This window comes from Oncorhynchus kisutch, linkage group LG14, assembly GCF_002021735.2.
Source record: "Oncorhynchus kisutch isolate 150728-3 linkage group LG14, Okis_V2, whole genome shotgun sequence".
NCBI lineage: Eukaryota > Metazoa > Chordata > Actinopteri > Salmoniformes > Salmonidae > Oncorhynchus > Oncorhynchus kisutch.
In genome coordinates, this window is record NC_034187.2 from 75,054,442 (window position 1) to 75,071,015 (window position 16,574).

Here is a 16,574-nt window from a genome sequence, read left to right on the forward strand (position 1 = left end):
TCCATTGCTGTTTCCAAGTTTGAGAGCACTGTAACTGTCCAGGTCATTGATATTTGGTTGGGATTGATTTATAATTGTGTATATTCAGCTGTTCTTTTGTTATAAGGCTTTCTTGCTCACCAATACCAACACCAACCTCATGTTAACCCGCAGCTCTGTGGGTTAGACTCCTCTGCTAGGCGACTGGTTCCTTGTGGCCAAAATGCGTAACCGTCATGTAGTCATTGGCTAACTTTAAAACTATCAATTTCTAAATGGTTACCTGGAATCTGAATATGAAGATGTAGGTGTTCAATGAAAGTAGACTAGAGGTAGTTGTTATGGTCGAATAATGCATTCAGCTCGTGTTTAAGGCGCACACCTAGGCGGTAGAGTTGGACTAGAGGTTATGCACTAGGCGCTTCAGCATGTGGAAAAGTACAAACTTCTGTATAGCATCTGTGCTTTTCCATAACATCGTATTTATGCGCAGATGTACCTTAAAAATACAAAAAAAACACCGAGGAGGCGGATATGGAATTGCAACGTGGCATAGACGTTGAGAGAACTCATATAATATTGTAAAATAAACGGATAAAAGATGTAACGATATCCCGTTGTTATAATGCTGCTGAGACTGACAAAGAGATGCAGTGTGACTACTTGTGCGCTCATGACCTGTGGCTTACATTCAAGGCTGTAGAGCACAGAAATGCCACTTCGCTAATTGAGCATAAATAAGGTAATTGTAAAGAAACAATGCAATTGACTCGACCCAAGTGTATATTGGCGTGGACATACGTGATCACAATATACCTTACCTTACAGCGACCCAATGACCCTGCGCGAGGAAGAGTTACCATGTTTATTCACACACAGCATGCTCTGTCACTTATAATTGTATTTTTTTGATACAAAAACGCATTTATTCGTAATGGTATGAATAAAACTGCGTTTTATTGAATTGTAAGGATTGTTCGATTTTGGTAAAAACTGTTGTTTGAAAAGCTGTATTCAGTCTTCATTAGGTAAAGATGACTGTTTACTAAACATTTTGTAAAAAAATATACTTTTAAAATGAATAATTTATGTGCATTTTAACGTGTGTTTCGTCGTGTAGCTAAGCCACATGCACAATTTTAGAAGGCAAATATCAGTAGGCTATTGGGCATGAATGTGTTGTCCACATTGTTGAAAGGGCGCCTTAAACAGAGAAGACACAAAGAACAGTCAAGAACTCAGTTAAACATTAACAGATCTTCATCCTCTCCACGAAAGACTGACTAGGCTATAGGTTGTTATGGAAGATTCATGTAGCATGCAATATACGTTTTAAGAATGATAGGCATATACATAAATTAAAAATGGCTTTGAGCGTTATGTATTAGTTTGAGTTAAAGCTTCCCAGAACTAATTCAATGAAATGTGCCATTCATAATGTGTATTATTATTATTATTATTTTCCAGTATTATTATTGCTCTGAGGTCAAATTAAGACGTTTTGTGTTTTGTTCTTAGCTTTATTTAATTAGCTCTTCACTACACTAAATATATATAACGATAAACTATCAAACGTTACAATGGAAATGCATGAAAAAATATGACAACCAAAATTCAACATTATTACCACTACAATTTTATTTCTACAGCACATACTGAAACAAACCCCCACCACAACAGGAGTCCGTCCGTTATGGAGAGTATAGCGAGATCGACCGAGGGTTCTCTGTTTTAGCATGCACGCCAAACCAGTTTAGGGCGTTGAATTTCGCATTAGCCTTGATGTTGGCCGATGTAAACCCCTGAGAAAGAGTTATCTTCTGCTGAGTGTATCGGTAACCCAAGGCTCGCTGTTAAGAGCTTCAAATGTCAACATTGTGGAGATGCACCGCAGTCTGGCGAACATCCAATGACGGAGCGGTGTGGAGAGGACTGTCTACGGCTCAAGTCTACGGCTCAAGGCCGGTAAATGTTGGAAGTTGGATTTAGGTTACAAGCTTTATGTTACTAACTTTAATATATGTATACATACAAACCAAGAAATAGGTTAATCAACTGCTGAAACCAACAAGAGCCCGTTAAAAACAAGGATCCAAAACGTTCCTAGCTGAAAAGGAAGGTATAGCTCTTATTGGTTATATAGTCTCCATCCTCTCCTTGTTTTTGAACCAAAATAACTTCACACTCGACTCTCTGCGCCTCGGTTTGGGTCAGGGAAAAGTTCAGGTGCGGTGGCGAAAGGTGGCGTGGGAGAAAGGGTCTGTTTTCCGTCCACAGTCAGCTCAGCCCCAGACGCTCTCCGGTGTTGCAATGCACGTGCTCTCCGTGCTGGTGGAGTGGTATGCAAATCTGGCCGAACTAGAAGAACAGAGAAAGATATTAATCACATTTCTGTATCACTAAAATGTATCCCAAAGTACAGGCCAAACTCTAAAAATGAGTTTAAATGACTTCACCTCTTCACAAAAACTAGAACATGAATTAATGCGAATCAAATCTGATTCCCCCTTAATTCTAATCCAACATAAATAATAAATGCATAGCCTCCTCACTCCCAATCATCCATAAAGTGGTCTGAAATGTAAACTGATAAGAGATTGTTCCCTCCTGTTCAGGTTTAAAAAGTTTAAACGGCTCAAGTTGTAGTTTGAGAAGACAAAGGGTGCTGTGATGTGGGAGGGGGATGCGCTCCATGTCCGCTTGGCGTGATTAATAGTTATGGTGGAGGAACATTTCCACGCCCGCTGCTCAGTGTTGACGGAAATCAAGCGCCAAACGGTGCGGAGAGAAGGGCTGCTCTTCCGGTCAAGGTTTAGGCAATGCCCGGGATGGCTAAACGATATCATGTAGTGCGCCACAATACGTTCATAATTTAAGTTGTGGACCTATTATGGATTGCAAGAGAATATGCATTTATTTCAAAGATTACTATTGTCGTTGGCCCTCATCTCATAAAAGTAGGCTAGTTGCCATATTACCACCTGATCCTTCCCCCTCCCCATACTGGGAATTGAGTATGACCTCTGTGCGAACCTATAATTTCCAGCATTACTCAACTGGCCGTAGGGAATGCATAAGAGCTGCAGGATGAATGGAGGGTCCCTGCACTGACCAGGGGGGTAAATATTCAGTTCAATGAGCTCCCGCATGCACTATGCCCTCTCAGCTCAGCACTGACTGACTGACTGACACACACACACACACACACCTCCCGGGTACCGGGGCGCACACCTTTAACTCAGCATTCGGACAGGTAACTAACTATAAGACATTTGATTTCCATTGGTCCGCCAGCATGTAGGCTATTGTCTGAATGTGTGAGTGAGTGGTTGGAGACTATAGCTCGGGATGTGGGGTGATGATGAGGGCCTCTGCACACAATAGCCCCAGCCTTATCTCTCAATAAATTAGTAAGGGGTGACTCAGGTGTTGAGTGATCCATCCGCTACCCGTAAAGACCTCTCTGTATCTCACAGTCACACCGCAGCGGCAAACGCTTCTCTTGCTCTGCCAGTGGCTCAAGGCTAGCTGGCCAATGATCACAGTATATGGCATCGGGATTAGCACTCTCTGTTTACTTAAATGGGCACTGAAGATATTTAACCTTTATTTACCTATTCAAGTCAGTTAAGAACAAATTATTATTTTACAATGATGGCCTATTCCGGCCAAACCCTCCCTAACCCGGACGACGCTGAGCCAATTGTGAGACAGCCCTGGATCGAACCAAAGTCTGTAGTGAAACTTCTAGCATTTAGTTACAGTGCCTTAGACCGCTGCGCCACTCGAAAGCCTCCAAAACCGAACGAACACACACGCTTTGGAATCGGGTGACGTGTGAATGTAAAGTGGCATTGCGAGAGATATGTCCCTTTGCCAGATACATTGCAGTGTCATCCACCCTCTTTATCCTCCCTCCAAAGTGATCCGTTTCTCCTCAGGGGCAATGACTGCCTCCATTAATGATTCACAGGCTCAAATAAAAGGGATTTAAGTTGACGTTGTGTCACGTGAGCAGGGCGCATAATACAGTGTTATGGCACGAAGAAAAAACCGGAGCCCCGGTCTGGCCATACAACGATTGCGCGCGTCACCCCACTTTCCGTGAGTGGAGTCGGGGCTTTCTAGACATTTGCCAACGAGAGGAAGCAAGAGCGAAAGAGGAGAGAAAGATGTTCTTGGTTTTTGTGGACGGTATTATAGTGCTGTCACGGACGGATATGTTTTTCCTCGCGGACAGAGTCAGAGCTCGTGCTTCGGGAGGATGGATTTTATTTTGAGGTATTTCCGACGATTGTTCGTTACTGTCGTGAGTTATTGCCGCGAGAAGCAGAGGTCAGTAAGAAAAAAGACTCCATGGTTTTGCCTGGCTGGAAAACTAAGACTGGAACATCTTTAAAGAGTATCGATATTCACGTTTTTGGCTACTAAAATGAATTACATTAAACATAACTTCACTGATATTTCCTTCACTATACCGTGGGAACATTTGAGCTTAGTTTCCAAGCCTATATAACAATTTCCCATCCCATGGTGTAGCCTAACTACACTGGTGTTTTAAATATCCCCCTCCCCCCAAAAAATAAATATATATAATTACAATTTTCCCCAGTTTCATTTTCATCAGAATCCTCAGATTCCTCTGCTATGCTACAGAGACTCGCTATTTGTTCAGCTAGAGAACCGTATGCAGGTTAGGCAGCCATAGCCAGATACATCAGATTTGCAGTTGGCCTACATATCCGTTTGCAAATAAACCCAGCCATTTGAACGTCTGTTGGCGAGAAGAAGAAGAAAACAGAGGAGGTGAAAGCAGTCATGACGTCCTGCTCGGAGTTGTAATTCCTTTCCCTATAAAATATATTAATTTGTGGTGTTATCCATGGGTCTTCTCGGGAAAGGATAAATCAAATTGAGGTCCATAAAAAGTTAAGAAAAGCTGTAGGGTTGTGCCGCTCCGCCAGGGAAACGAGGATATAATGGAAGACGGAGTGCCATCCAGGACCGCGCGGCCGCGCTGAGGTCATGGCGCTCGAGTGTGATTTATGGGCGCGGGGACATGGGGCAGCCGTTGCGCGAGAGCTAATGACTATTCGATCCAATTCCAATGGTGGAGAAAAATACACCCAAAAATAGAGAAGCTGTACAAAAGTGCAAGCTACTTCATTGTTTTCAGGATAGTTTTGTAATTTGTAAAAAATAATTTGAAAATTGAACGATACATCTGATTGTTGGTTTTAAGGTGTGTTATTTTTATTACTAGCCAAACATTTGGTTATTTCTGATAATGTGGATGATATGTCTTATTTAAAGAACATTAACTACCTTTGTTGCAAACGAACAAATATGACTACAATATGACACAATATTTCGGTTTTTGAATAGCGGCTACATTTGCTCTTATCGATAATGATACGCATTTAAATGTTAAGTGTAATCCTGGACCTATAGGTTTATGAGGGAAAAAACAGTATGGCTCTAGTAACCTTCATTTACATTTTTCTTTCAGAATTTTGCGTAAATAAATACCATCCATCCTACAGTCTTCACGAGATCCTGCCCTGCCATCGGTAAGTCGATATTATGTCCTTATCGATTTATGTTCAAATGCTTGATGGTCATATCCTTATTCAATTCTAATAAGTAGCGCATAGACGCCTATTCCATTGCCCTCACACACATGCGTGTAGCATACACACATATCCATAGCCTGTAACTTACATTTCCTACAGCTTGTTGTGGTGATATGAAACGCCTGAGAGCAATAATTCGTTCTCTTCCACATGTCTTTTGTAGTCTAATTTGTCACTATAAAAACGATGGGGGGAATCGCACCTCTTGGAGAGGTGCCTTGCTCCTTTAAAATGAAATCCTATCTCTGAAAACCATCAGCCTAGGCGTAGACTATAGACAACGCTTAATAACTTGCTGTAAACTTAGCAAAACGCTACTGCCAAAAAGCCCAACAATGTTTGATGGGTTGTATTCGTTTGTATTAATATCAATCTGCCTTCTGTTCCCACTATCTCCATGACATCTCAGCTCGTAGTTAGGGCCCACATTAATGGAAATCACGACTCGGCATTTCGGCGAAACACAAAGGAGAAAATAATTATACCAAGTCATTATTCTGCCTTGAAAAAGAAAGGCAATGTTTGCTAAAAAAATATCCTCACACGTGAATATTTGTCCCACTCACCCTCCCACGCCGTCCGAATGTTCTAGTCTATATCTTTTTACTGTGTGGCTGACTCTGTCCTTCCTTCCATCCATCCATCCTGCGGCCTCAGAAGACAAGAGAAGCAGTGCTCAAGACGTGTTTACTGCCTAGAGATACAAGAGGACATAAATATTGTTGCCTTGGCCGCAAACGTCAGCATTCACATGCAGAGGGATTCCCCAAACTCTCTCGGTTTCTTTCTCCCCCTGTTTCTCTAGTCTCCCTCCTCTGTTTTCCCTTCTGGACGTGTACCTCCTTTCCATTTTTCTCACCAAGAGCCTGATGGGGGGTCTTTTCCTTGGTTCATCCCAACCAAGGCTTTGATCTGCGGCGTCCCCTGTTCATTAACGCATCGTTTATTGATTTTTTATACCATTCAGGAAACATACCTATTCCATCCTAGGAACTTTGAAATTGGTGAAATATTGCAACGAAAATAACCATTCGTAAACAAAAGGCTTTATAGGCTACATAAAATGCTAAAATGTTGGTAATGGTAATGTGCTGTTGTCATCTGCTGTGCTGCGTAAATCTGTGTACTTATGTTATTCGATTCTGTGTGGAATAAATAACAACAAATGCCATAAAACACTTAGGGGATGGGTGTTCGTGGTTTTTGTAATGCTATATTTCCCCCATACTACTTCATCACGTGGGGGAGGAGAGCCACACGATTTGAAGTGGCTTTCTGTGTTCAAGGCGCTAGTTCATTTGCATAATTGTTCTTGTCTATGGTGACGCTATGTTTCGGGGGAGTTCACTGGTCTGGTGATGTCTGCATGGTACTTGTGCACGTACTTGTACACATAGTCCAGCATAGCCTAGGTTTAATATTGGTATGAGGCATGGGCACTGCTCTAGCATGTGATAAGTTCAACCGTGAGGGCAGATAGCGCTTATCTGGGCGACCCAAGTGCTCGCGCCTGCTTTCGTAATCTCGGTTTACCCATCGACGTCGAATAGAAAAAAAGGGAATTCGTTTCTTCTACACACAGAGCCAGTCGCCTCTTCCCTTTTCTGTTGTGGCCGATGAGTCCTGTATGAGCTAGGTGCAGGCGGGTCCTGCTGATTCTACCCCAGCTAAACTTTCTCTCTGGACTAGTGTTCTGATCCATTTTGTCGTTGAATGAGAAATATTGCGTTGTGCTCTGCATTCGTCGTCAGAGGAAAAGGTAAGCATGCCAGAAATCTCTCTCGGTTGTAAATGGCAGAGTTTGTGTCGCGCGGTGATTTATCACTGTATGACTTACATCTCGGTTCAGGAAGAGTTCACACACAACACAGGCAGACAGATTTCTCTCTCGCGCGGAGCGGGGGGTTGAGCATTAGAAGGCTCGAGTCTGTCTTCTCTTTTCTCCCCTGTCTTTCTTGTTTGTACCGGACTATTTCTTTTGGAAATGCATCAAAAAGCGTTCTGATAGGTTTTCCAGATCATGGCTTTAAGAGCAGATGTTGTGATGGGATGTATAATTCATTTTCTTTCTACGGTGTGTTGAGGGCAAGAGGGTCTGGTATTCAGACTGTTTTTTTTTGTCGTGGTGCATTGTCTGTAACGAGCGGTAGTTAACTAATTATCTATCAATTTTCTATGATTTAAAAATATCTTATAGGTCATAGTATATTAAGATAATGGTAATGTTTATGATTGATACGATTGATTTATTAATATCACTATTATTACAATTGCCCACAGTTAGTACTACATTGTAACAGCCTAATAGAGTAGTAATATATTTATTTTGAATAGAAATATAATTAATATCATACGTCACAAACCTTCTCCACTTTCACCGTTTTGTCATGAATAAATTCAGTAATTTGTTTGAATTAACTGTCTTTGGACTGCGATAACTATGCTATACAATGTGTTCCTATTTTCATTTAAGTTTCCACAATAGCCTACATTAATCTGCCTATGAACCTATCCCAGTCGCCAGTAGCTATGAAATTAGCTTCAGACTTGAAATAGTTTGTTACTTGATACTGCTGCATCAAATGACTCGTTTATGTTTAATCTCTTCTTTGTTTGTTTGTGTATAAACATAATGTCCATTAGGGTACCTTTAGAGCGGCTGTGGCAAAAGCGTTTGCCTATTGTTGCTTTATTAAGACTACAAGGCTTCACAAATTAAGCCTGAAATCACTCTAACGAAAACCCAACTGTTTTATTTTACAAACTTGTGTATTGTACCCATTTGCCCACATCGAATAACTAAAATAAATACCTATCAATTCAATTGGATAGTATTTCAATAACTTCTCGTTGGATATGACCCTAGTTTGCCAACCTCAGCCAGTAGACTGCTAGCAGTGACTGGGCAGTCCTACTCATTGTAGCCACAATAGCTAGGCTTCTTCCTTGAGTAGCCATGTAGAAGGCTAGTAAAACCCTATAGTTCTAGGCTACATCCCGGATCTCTGTGTGCCTGATCGAGCCATAGCCTAGCTGTTCCTCGGCCGGCTTTCTGCATCCCGCCAGCTACTGACCCCCATACATCACCGGGACGGGCACCCGCGTCGACAGCAGCGACAGGAGCCATTATTATAGGCCTGCGAGGTAAAGTTCACGTCGTGGTCATGGAGATACGCGGATGCCCGCCCGGTTTTTCAGGTTTCCTCCTGGCCCTGTCATCCATCTTGGTTCTACAAAAATATGCAGCAAAAACTAGGGAATGTGGTTGTTTATGCTTTTAGCACAGACAGAGATTTCAGCCAGGTGGTTGGGCTGGGGTAGACTACAGCACACCGCGTTGAGGGCTGGCCCGCGTATTCCGTCCAACGATTAGGCCTATGGGAGATTTGAGGTGTATTTTTTTTAGGTGCAATTTAGCTAACAAATAATAATAGTACATGTAATATAATAAAGCCTAATGACAACCTTTAGCCTTCTGACCTTGTACACAACATAGGCCAATCGTTTTGTGTTCTATAACTAACCTGTTAAACTGTATTTTCTCATTTCATTTTGGCACCATTATTAATATGGCACAATTGGCTATATGTTTTTATAAAATTATTTATTTTGATACAGTTGGTGTGCCGTAAGTGCAGGTGGTGATATGAGGTTTGTGCATGCTTTTGTGCCCTGTATTGTTAACAGAAGGTAAATGATAATAGCAAGAGAACTGTTGTCCCTATCTTGCCTCCATAGTCGCTGGTGTCAGCCCTGTATTGAAAAGTAAGATGGATCGTCACCATTTCTTCTCCTCACGGTGCTTCTTGTAACCCTAGGTTCACCCGAGGAGGCCATTGGCGGAGAGGCGTCACGTGACCAAGGGGTGCCAATGTTATTCTACAAGGGTGTCAAGACCCTGTCAGTTTCTGAAATAAATATTGGGAAACGGCGAGATGCAAAAGGCAACCTACCTCGACAGCTCCGCAATTTACAGTGGCTACCCGTATCAAAGCGCAAATGGCTTCAGTTATGACGCCAATCAGGTTCAATATCCCCGGGCCTCTCATGTGGAAAGTGAGTACCATCGACCCGCCTGCTCCCTGCAGTCCCCAGACGGCTCGGTCGCACTGAAGAAGCCGGGGAAGATAGCAGAGAGCTGTGATAGGAGTACGGCCATCCAGGCTGCGCAGCCACCCGTCCTCACCGACAGCAATCAACCACAGGTGTCGGTGTCTGTCCCGCCACCCCCTCCCCAGTCACAGTCCCCTGGTTCTCTCAACCAGAACAAGAGCAACGGCTCCAGTCAAGCCGACTCAAATGGCTCCGTACACGGCTCGCCGACCTCCACCACCCGGAAACATATCTTCCCATGGATGAAAGAGTCCCGTCAGAACCAGAAGCCTAAAACCAGTAGCTCCAGCTCAGGTATATGACCTAGACCCCCACTGCTGATGAAACACGTGATAAAATACACCTCATTATTCATGCGTAAACAGAAGAACCAACCAAGGTTACAATAGAAGGTTTGATTATGCTGCATACATTGATATTCTCAAACGTTTGCCTCACAACTGAACGAAGTATTGTTCTACCATTGTGATGTATTCTTTATTATCTATCCCAATCTTGTCCTATTACGCATACACTCCTGTGATGTCATATGGTTCTTCCATCATTATGCATTCCAGAGGCCTATTACGCATACTCCAATGTCATCTTAATATGTTGATATATAACGCATCCTTTATTACATATTATGATGTAGTCCTGTTCATTATAAATACTCCATTGTGATGCATTCCTCATAGTTTCAGGCCTTACTTCATGCACCATTTGTTGTCCGTATGCCCTAGCGTTGACTTGATGCTAGAATAAACATCACATATTGGCCCGGATCACACAACGTTGGGTGCAGGACAACAAACAAACACGCAAAAACAGCTGTTCCAATTTGTTCCATTGTTTTGATTACAGGAAGAGCCAGGGGATGGGGAGGAAGTTGTTTACCAACATGTAACCCAAAGTTCAAAGGCGCTTAAATTCCCATGGCCTTACCAAATCGTATTGTCTCCATAGGCTATAGTAGGCCTATTTATGGCCACCTTTTGGGAATATATTTGGTGAGAAGTTAAATAAGTGGGGCATTCAGGCATCTAGAAGATCTAGTGAATCACATTTATCAGGAGTTTGTCAGGATGTCTGCCAAATTAATGCCAAAGGGACCTTTTCAAACCCGAGGCCTAGATTCAATCAGATCGAGCGTTTACCGGTTTTAGAAGACACCCGCATAGCGGATGGATGTTTTGGCGGTGTCAGAGGTGGAACTGCATTGGAGCCTTCAAATCGGTGAGCAGCTGCTCTTGCGATCATTGTCACGAAGCCACACCCGCCCCACTCGAGTTAGAAGTTCAGACACAGAAAGTGTAGGCTGTATAGAAATAATGACGCTCAAATAGACGAATCATTAAACAAAATAATTAGTGTTTCTATCAACATAATGGAGGTGTAGATTACGTCTCACATTCCTGTGGTGGAACGTGTAAACAAGGCTGCATGGAATTTCTGTTCATGAGAACTCCAGTGCAGCGAATGGCAATGTCTGTTTTAGGTATAATGTCAGGAGCCGCTCTAATGTAGGTCCAACTCTGACACGTCCAAACAGACGCTGTGCAGAAATCAGCTAAAGCTGATTGAATAGAAAAGTATTTTAAAGCTTGCTTTTTACGCACAGGTATGAATATAATTCACAGAACCCTCAACCATATGCCAGTAATTCACAGAACCCTCAACCATATGCCAGTAATTCACAGAACCCTCAACCATATGCCAGTAATTCACAGAACCCTCAACCATATGCCAATAATTCACAGAACCCTCAACCATATGCCAATAATTCACAGAACCCTCAACCATATGCCAATAATTCACAGAACCCTCAACCATATGTCAATAATTCACAGAACCCTCAACCATATGTCAATAATTCACAGAACCCTCAACCATATGCCAATAATTCACAGAACCCTCAACCATATGCCAATAATTCACAGAACCCTCAACCATATGCCAATAATTCACAGAACCCTCAACCATATGCCAATAATTCACAGAACCCTCAACCATATGTCAATAATTCACAGAACCCTCAACCATATGCCAATAATTCACAGAACCCTCAACCATATGCCAATAATTCACAGAACCCTCAACCATATGTCAATAATTCCAATTACAGTAGTAGCTCTTGTTTGAAACCGTATAATTACTAAATGTTTTATTTGGATAATTATACATAATGATTATATAATGATTATAGCATGTTTCCTACCTTTTAAAGGTGTTTTATTAGGATTCCCATACTGCTCAAGCTAAAGCAGTATGGGGCGGCAGGTAGCCCAGTGGTTAGAGCGTTGGACCGAAAGCGTTTGGAAGATCGAATCCCGGAGCTGATAAGTTTCAAATGTGTCATTCTGCCCCTGAACAAGGCATCCCCTAGACCGTCATGGAAAATAAGAACTTGTTCTTAACTGACTTGCCTAGTTAAATAAAGGAACAATGAAGCAGCAGTATAGTAGCCTCGTTTCTGAAACTGAGATGATGACAATATTTCTCTCCTCAATTAAAAAAAAAAAGAATCTAACTGGGCAAAAACTGGTTGAATCAATGTTGTTTCCAGATCGTTTCAACCAACAATTTAAATGTGATTCTCATTGAATCAATGTGGAAAACTCTTTAGATTTGCAAAAAGTTATCTACATGAGATAATTTTGTATTTTTTTCACCCAACTTTGAACCTAAATCAACATTTTTGGTTGATTTCATGTCGAATTCAAGTTAGTTGACAACTCAACCAAATGTAAATCTAAACTAAACTTTCATCTTGTGTCAGTGCCCAGTAGGAACATGGTGGCATGTTGCGTTCCTCTCGCTCAGCCTCTGGCTGTACAGTAGCTAGAAGTACAATTTATTATATGTTGGCAACATGCCACAAACGGTAACTAGACCAACACCTTGCTGTGCAGCGGCCGAGCCCCAGCCATTCAGCATGGTGAGACTCAATGGAGAAGGCATGGCGAGGTTTAGCTCATGCGCCTTGAGGAATACAGATGTTTGAATACAGCTCCAGTGAGATATAGGAGGTATTATAATGCACAGCACGGCTGTGTATGTATGTGGTCCAACAACCCTATCTAATCTTTCGTTTTCTCTCTCTCTCACACACACACACACACACACACACACACACACACACACACACACACACACACACACACACACACACACACACACACACAATTATAACCACTTTAATTTGGCTTTTGCGTAAAGTATGGCTGACACTTAAGAGCCGGCCTCAGCATGTATAGAGTCATAGTTAATGATATGTCTGATATAATTAAATTAGTAACATCCACAGTCTACTGGGACATCTCTGTTTTATCTGCATTTGTAGAACTGTTAATGATATGTGTATTTGAGTCGGTCCATTGTGGAGAGACGTGTGTTATCAGCTATGTGTATCTTGTCACTCTGTGGGTCTTGTTCTTGTGCTTGCTGCTGGGGTTGGTTACTGATTGACTGTCTTCCTTTGCCTCTTCCGCGCAGTTGAGAGTTGCCAAGGAGACAAGAGCCCTCCGGGCGGGTCAGCCGCGTCGAAAAGAGCCCGTACGGCTTATACCAGCGCACAACTGGTGGAACTGGAGAAGGAGTTCCACTTCAACCGTTACCTCTGCAGACCCCGCAGGGTCGAGATGGCTAACCTGCTCAACCTCACGGAGCGGCAGATTAAGATCTGGTTCCAGAACCGCAGGATGAAGTACAAAAAGGATCAGAAAGGGTGCGGCATGATGCCCTCTCCCGGGGGACATTCCCCTCGGAGCCCCCTCGGTCAATCTCCCGGTAGTGGGGGTGGAGGATACCTCACCTCTATGCATTCTCTGGTTAACAGTGTCCCCTATGAGTCCCAGTCGCCAACGTCTTATAATAAGCCCCCTCATAATGCATACGGTATGTCCACGTCATATCCTCCTCCCTTGAACAGCTCACTAAACAACTGCCCGCCCTCTCAGAAGAGGTATTCAGGGACTGGCGGCTCGCCAACGCCCGAGTATGACGCGCATCCTCTCCAAGGCAATGGGGGCTATGGGGCGCAGTTGCAGCAGGGCAGCCCTGTGTATGTTAGCGGAGGCTACATCGACTCGATGCCCAACAACGGGTCCTCCATTTTCGGCCTGACCCATCTCTCGCACCCGCCGTCCACACACATGGACTACAATGGAGCAATCACTATGGGCAATAGTCACCATCACGGACTGTGTGATCCGAACCCGACGTACACAGACCTTACGCCGCACTACTCTCAGGGAAGAATTCAGGAAGCGCCCAAACTGACGCATCTGTAGCCTGGATGCACCCCGGATCACTCCGCCCCATTGTCCTATACCTCCAGACCTACCGTCGCTTTGTTCCTTCTCTTCTTCAGTAGCTTCTGCCACCCTTTCTTTGTTTTACGTTTTGTTTTTTAAATAGTTGAATGTGTGAAGTAGGATAGGAAAGTAATCACTTTGCTTAAAATATGATGTCTATTTGCTATGGTGACATTGTTCCACGAAGACATATGATCTGATATGATAAACGCGGGGGCACAAATGCATAGGCCTATTTAATCATTAACTTGTTTCTAAAAACAAAAATCAAACAGGGTATATGAACAAATATTATGGTATTCTTTTTGATGTGAATTTTTGTTATTTATCCACAGTTAAATATATGTGTTTGTGTTATTGTTTTGCATTTTGTTGCACTTGTGGAAGGATCCTTATAGGAATCATGTGCAGGGTTTTTTGAGACAAACACACACACACAAACGAAGGTCTGGAAGCTCCAGCCTATGACCTACCCAAATTGTGTTCTGTTGGACTTTCAACATTTTATTTATTTTTGTTCTGACGTAATATGGAGTTCTTTAGTATTATTTAACCACCCTGTGCTCTTTGTATGTGGGGAGAAGGTTATTGGAAACAGACCTCTAGTTCTACCCCTTACCTGACGGCAGACAGACGACGGACAGACCACAGACAGACGACTCTCAGCAGCACATAATATGCTGGTGTTATTTTTCTTCGAGGAGGTATTTGATTTCTCTACGAATGTAAATCATGCAATAAGGTTGGAAGGAAGGACAGACATTAGAATTTTTTTTATTGCAAAAAAAAATATTTCAGATATTACCAAGTTTCTGTTTCAATGTCATTACATTCCATCCTGCTGCAGTTCGGTTAAATAAAGAAATGATTTTCAATATAAATGTATCTTTCAACCTTCATTTCGAGGGAATTTGAACGTAGAACACAATGGCACAAACTACAATAAGGAAGGAATAATAATAAGAATAATAGTAATAATAAACACCTTAATATCCCATAAATAGCCTAATTTGTGAGGTAGAAAAAAACTGGTAGGACTTTAGAGGGTAGACTATTTCATAAAAACAACAGTATCCCCATTATCTCATAATCTGTAATATCATTAATAATCTATAACATCATATTTAATTTGTAGTGACAATAAATCACGAAAACATTGTAGGCCTCTTGTTTTGTCTCCTCTAGCGCGTGGGAAACTCAGAAGCTCTTGCGGTGGCCTTGTTCCGCTCCTCCTCCGCATGGGCACATCCATAATAACAAACGTTTCACGAGGATCTTCTGCAGTATCTGTTAGGATAAAATAGGTTAAATGAGAAACCGTTAGTGGGAAACGTTTGCTGATAGGCCTATATTCAATCACTACATTTTAGGTGGAACTGTTTCAAATGTATTATGGCGCTATAGGATGCATAAAATGGCCTGTTAAGCTCATAATTATAGTTATTTACAAATGTAAATTATGTAGATGAGACTTAATGAAGGGGGTGGAGTACAGGACATATGAATATTTGATTTATATGCTATCTGATGCAGCTAAATAGGCCTATGTGGGCCGCGGGATTCGCTGCTCACAATAATAATTATACAGGTTTAGAAGAAGCAAAAAGTAGTCAACATAATCTCAGCTGTTAATATTGTGCAATCACGTAAAATAAGTATGACAACTATAGCTTGTGTATGTCTCTCTGAAGACTAGCTTTAGGGAATGTGTACTTCAGTTTCCTTTGTTGTGGCACGCCCAAATTGAATTCACACATGTCTGAAAAAGAAAGCTGTTGTACATATAGAATAACACGTATTTTCTATTGAATTAATTTGACTACATTCAAGTTTAGATTTTCAAACATAATTCAATGAGCATATTGATATATAAAGCAGGTCAATACAGACCAATAATGCAGAACACGATGCAACATTCAGTACCATGCACGGTGCACTATTTCCCTACCAACAATCGAAGACACGTACTTTACTAGTAAATTGATAGTTTCCCCTCAAATGCATTTCAGGATTATTGAAAAGTTTTACAAAAGCTGTACTCGAATTTATTTCCTCTAGAACGATGACAAAATGACTGATATTATAGGGCAAGAGCTCTGTGATCCTGACATATGGTTAGCAGGGGAACCTAGAACAATTGGTCTGTCAGCATAGACTGAGCAGCTCTGGATCCAAAACACACACACACACACACACACACACACACACACACACACACACACACACACACACACACACACACACACACACAGCATTGATTTGACTCATATGTAGGAGATTTTAACGCACCATAAATAACTTTTTGTTTTGAAAAAAATGAATTGTTGTTCATTGTATTTCCATCCGTGGGAAAGGGGTCCTAAATCATTCCCTCAGAATAACCCTGTAAAAAATGTGTGTAGGTCGGAGTTGGGTTCACAGAAAGCCGCCACCCACTCCTTGCCTTGCAGACAAAGCCTATGCGTAATTCCCAAAAGCCATCCTTCTCCTCCTCAGCAGCCCCGTCCTTTGCGTACTCTTCTCACCTCCAACAAACCCAAATGTTTGCTCCAAC

The 16,574-nt window shown here is 42.1% G+C and overlaps 1 protein-coding gene and 1 long non-coding RNA gene across 5 annotated transcripts in view; one reads left to right on the forward strand and one right to left on the reverse strand.

Moving 5' to 3' along the window:
* Positions 1-14,901, forward strand: part of hoxa3a (homeobox A3a) — a 35,818-nt gene extending 20,917 nt beyond the window's left edge. The window contains exons 1-4 of one of the 4 annotated variants that reach the window (XM_031788971.1): positions 4,057-4,260; positions 5,489-5,549; positions 9,431-10,019; positions 13,200-14,901. In XM_031788971.1, the coding sequence (XP_031644831.1) occupies positions 9,548-10,019; positions 13,200-13,996 (1,269 nt within the window). In that variant the 5' untranslated portion in view covers positions 4,057-4,260; positions 5,489-5,549; positions 9,431-9,547 and the 3' untranslated portion in view covers positions 13,997-14,901. Of the gene's footprint in view, positions 1-4,056; positions 4,261-5,086; positions 5,222-5,488; positions 5,550-6,145; positions 7,372-9,430; positions 10,020-13,199 lie in introns of those variants that run through there. The other 3 variants (XM_031788972.1, XM_031788970.1, XM_020499959.2) reach the window with 3 other exon arrangements.
* On the reverse strand, positions 1,593-3,751 carry LOC109903332 (uncharacterized). Its single transcript, XR_002257020.2, has 2 exons — positions 2,436-3,751; positions 1,593-2,337 (listed from the first exon to the last, which is right to left on the reverse strand). It is a non-coding gene; the product is annotated as an uncharacterized LOC109903332 (long non-coding RNA).
* Positions 14,902-16,574: the final 1,673 nt, after the last annotated feature.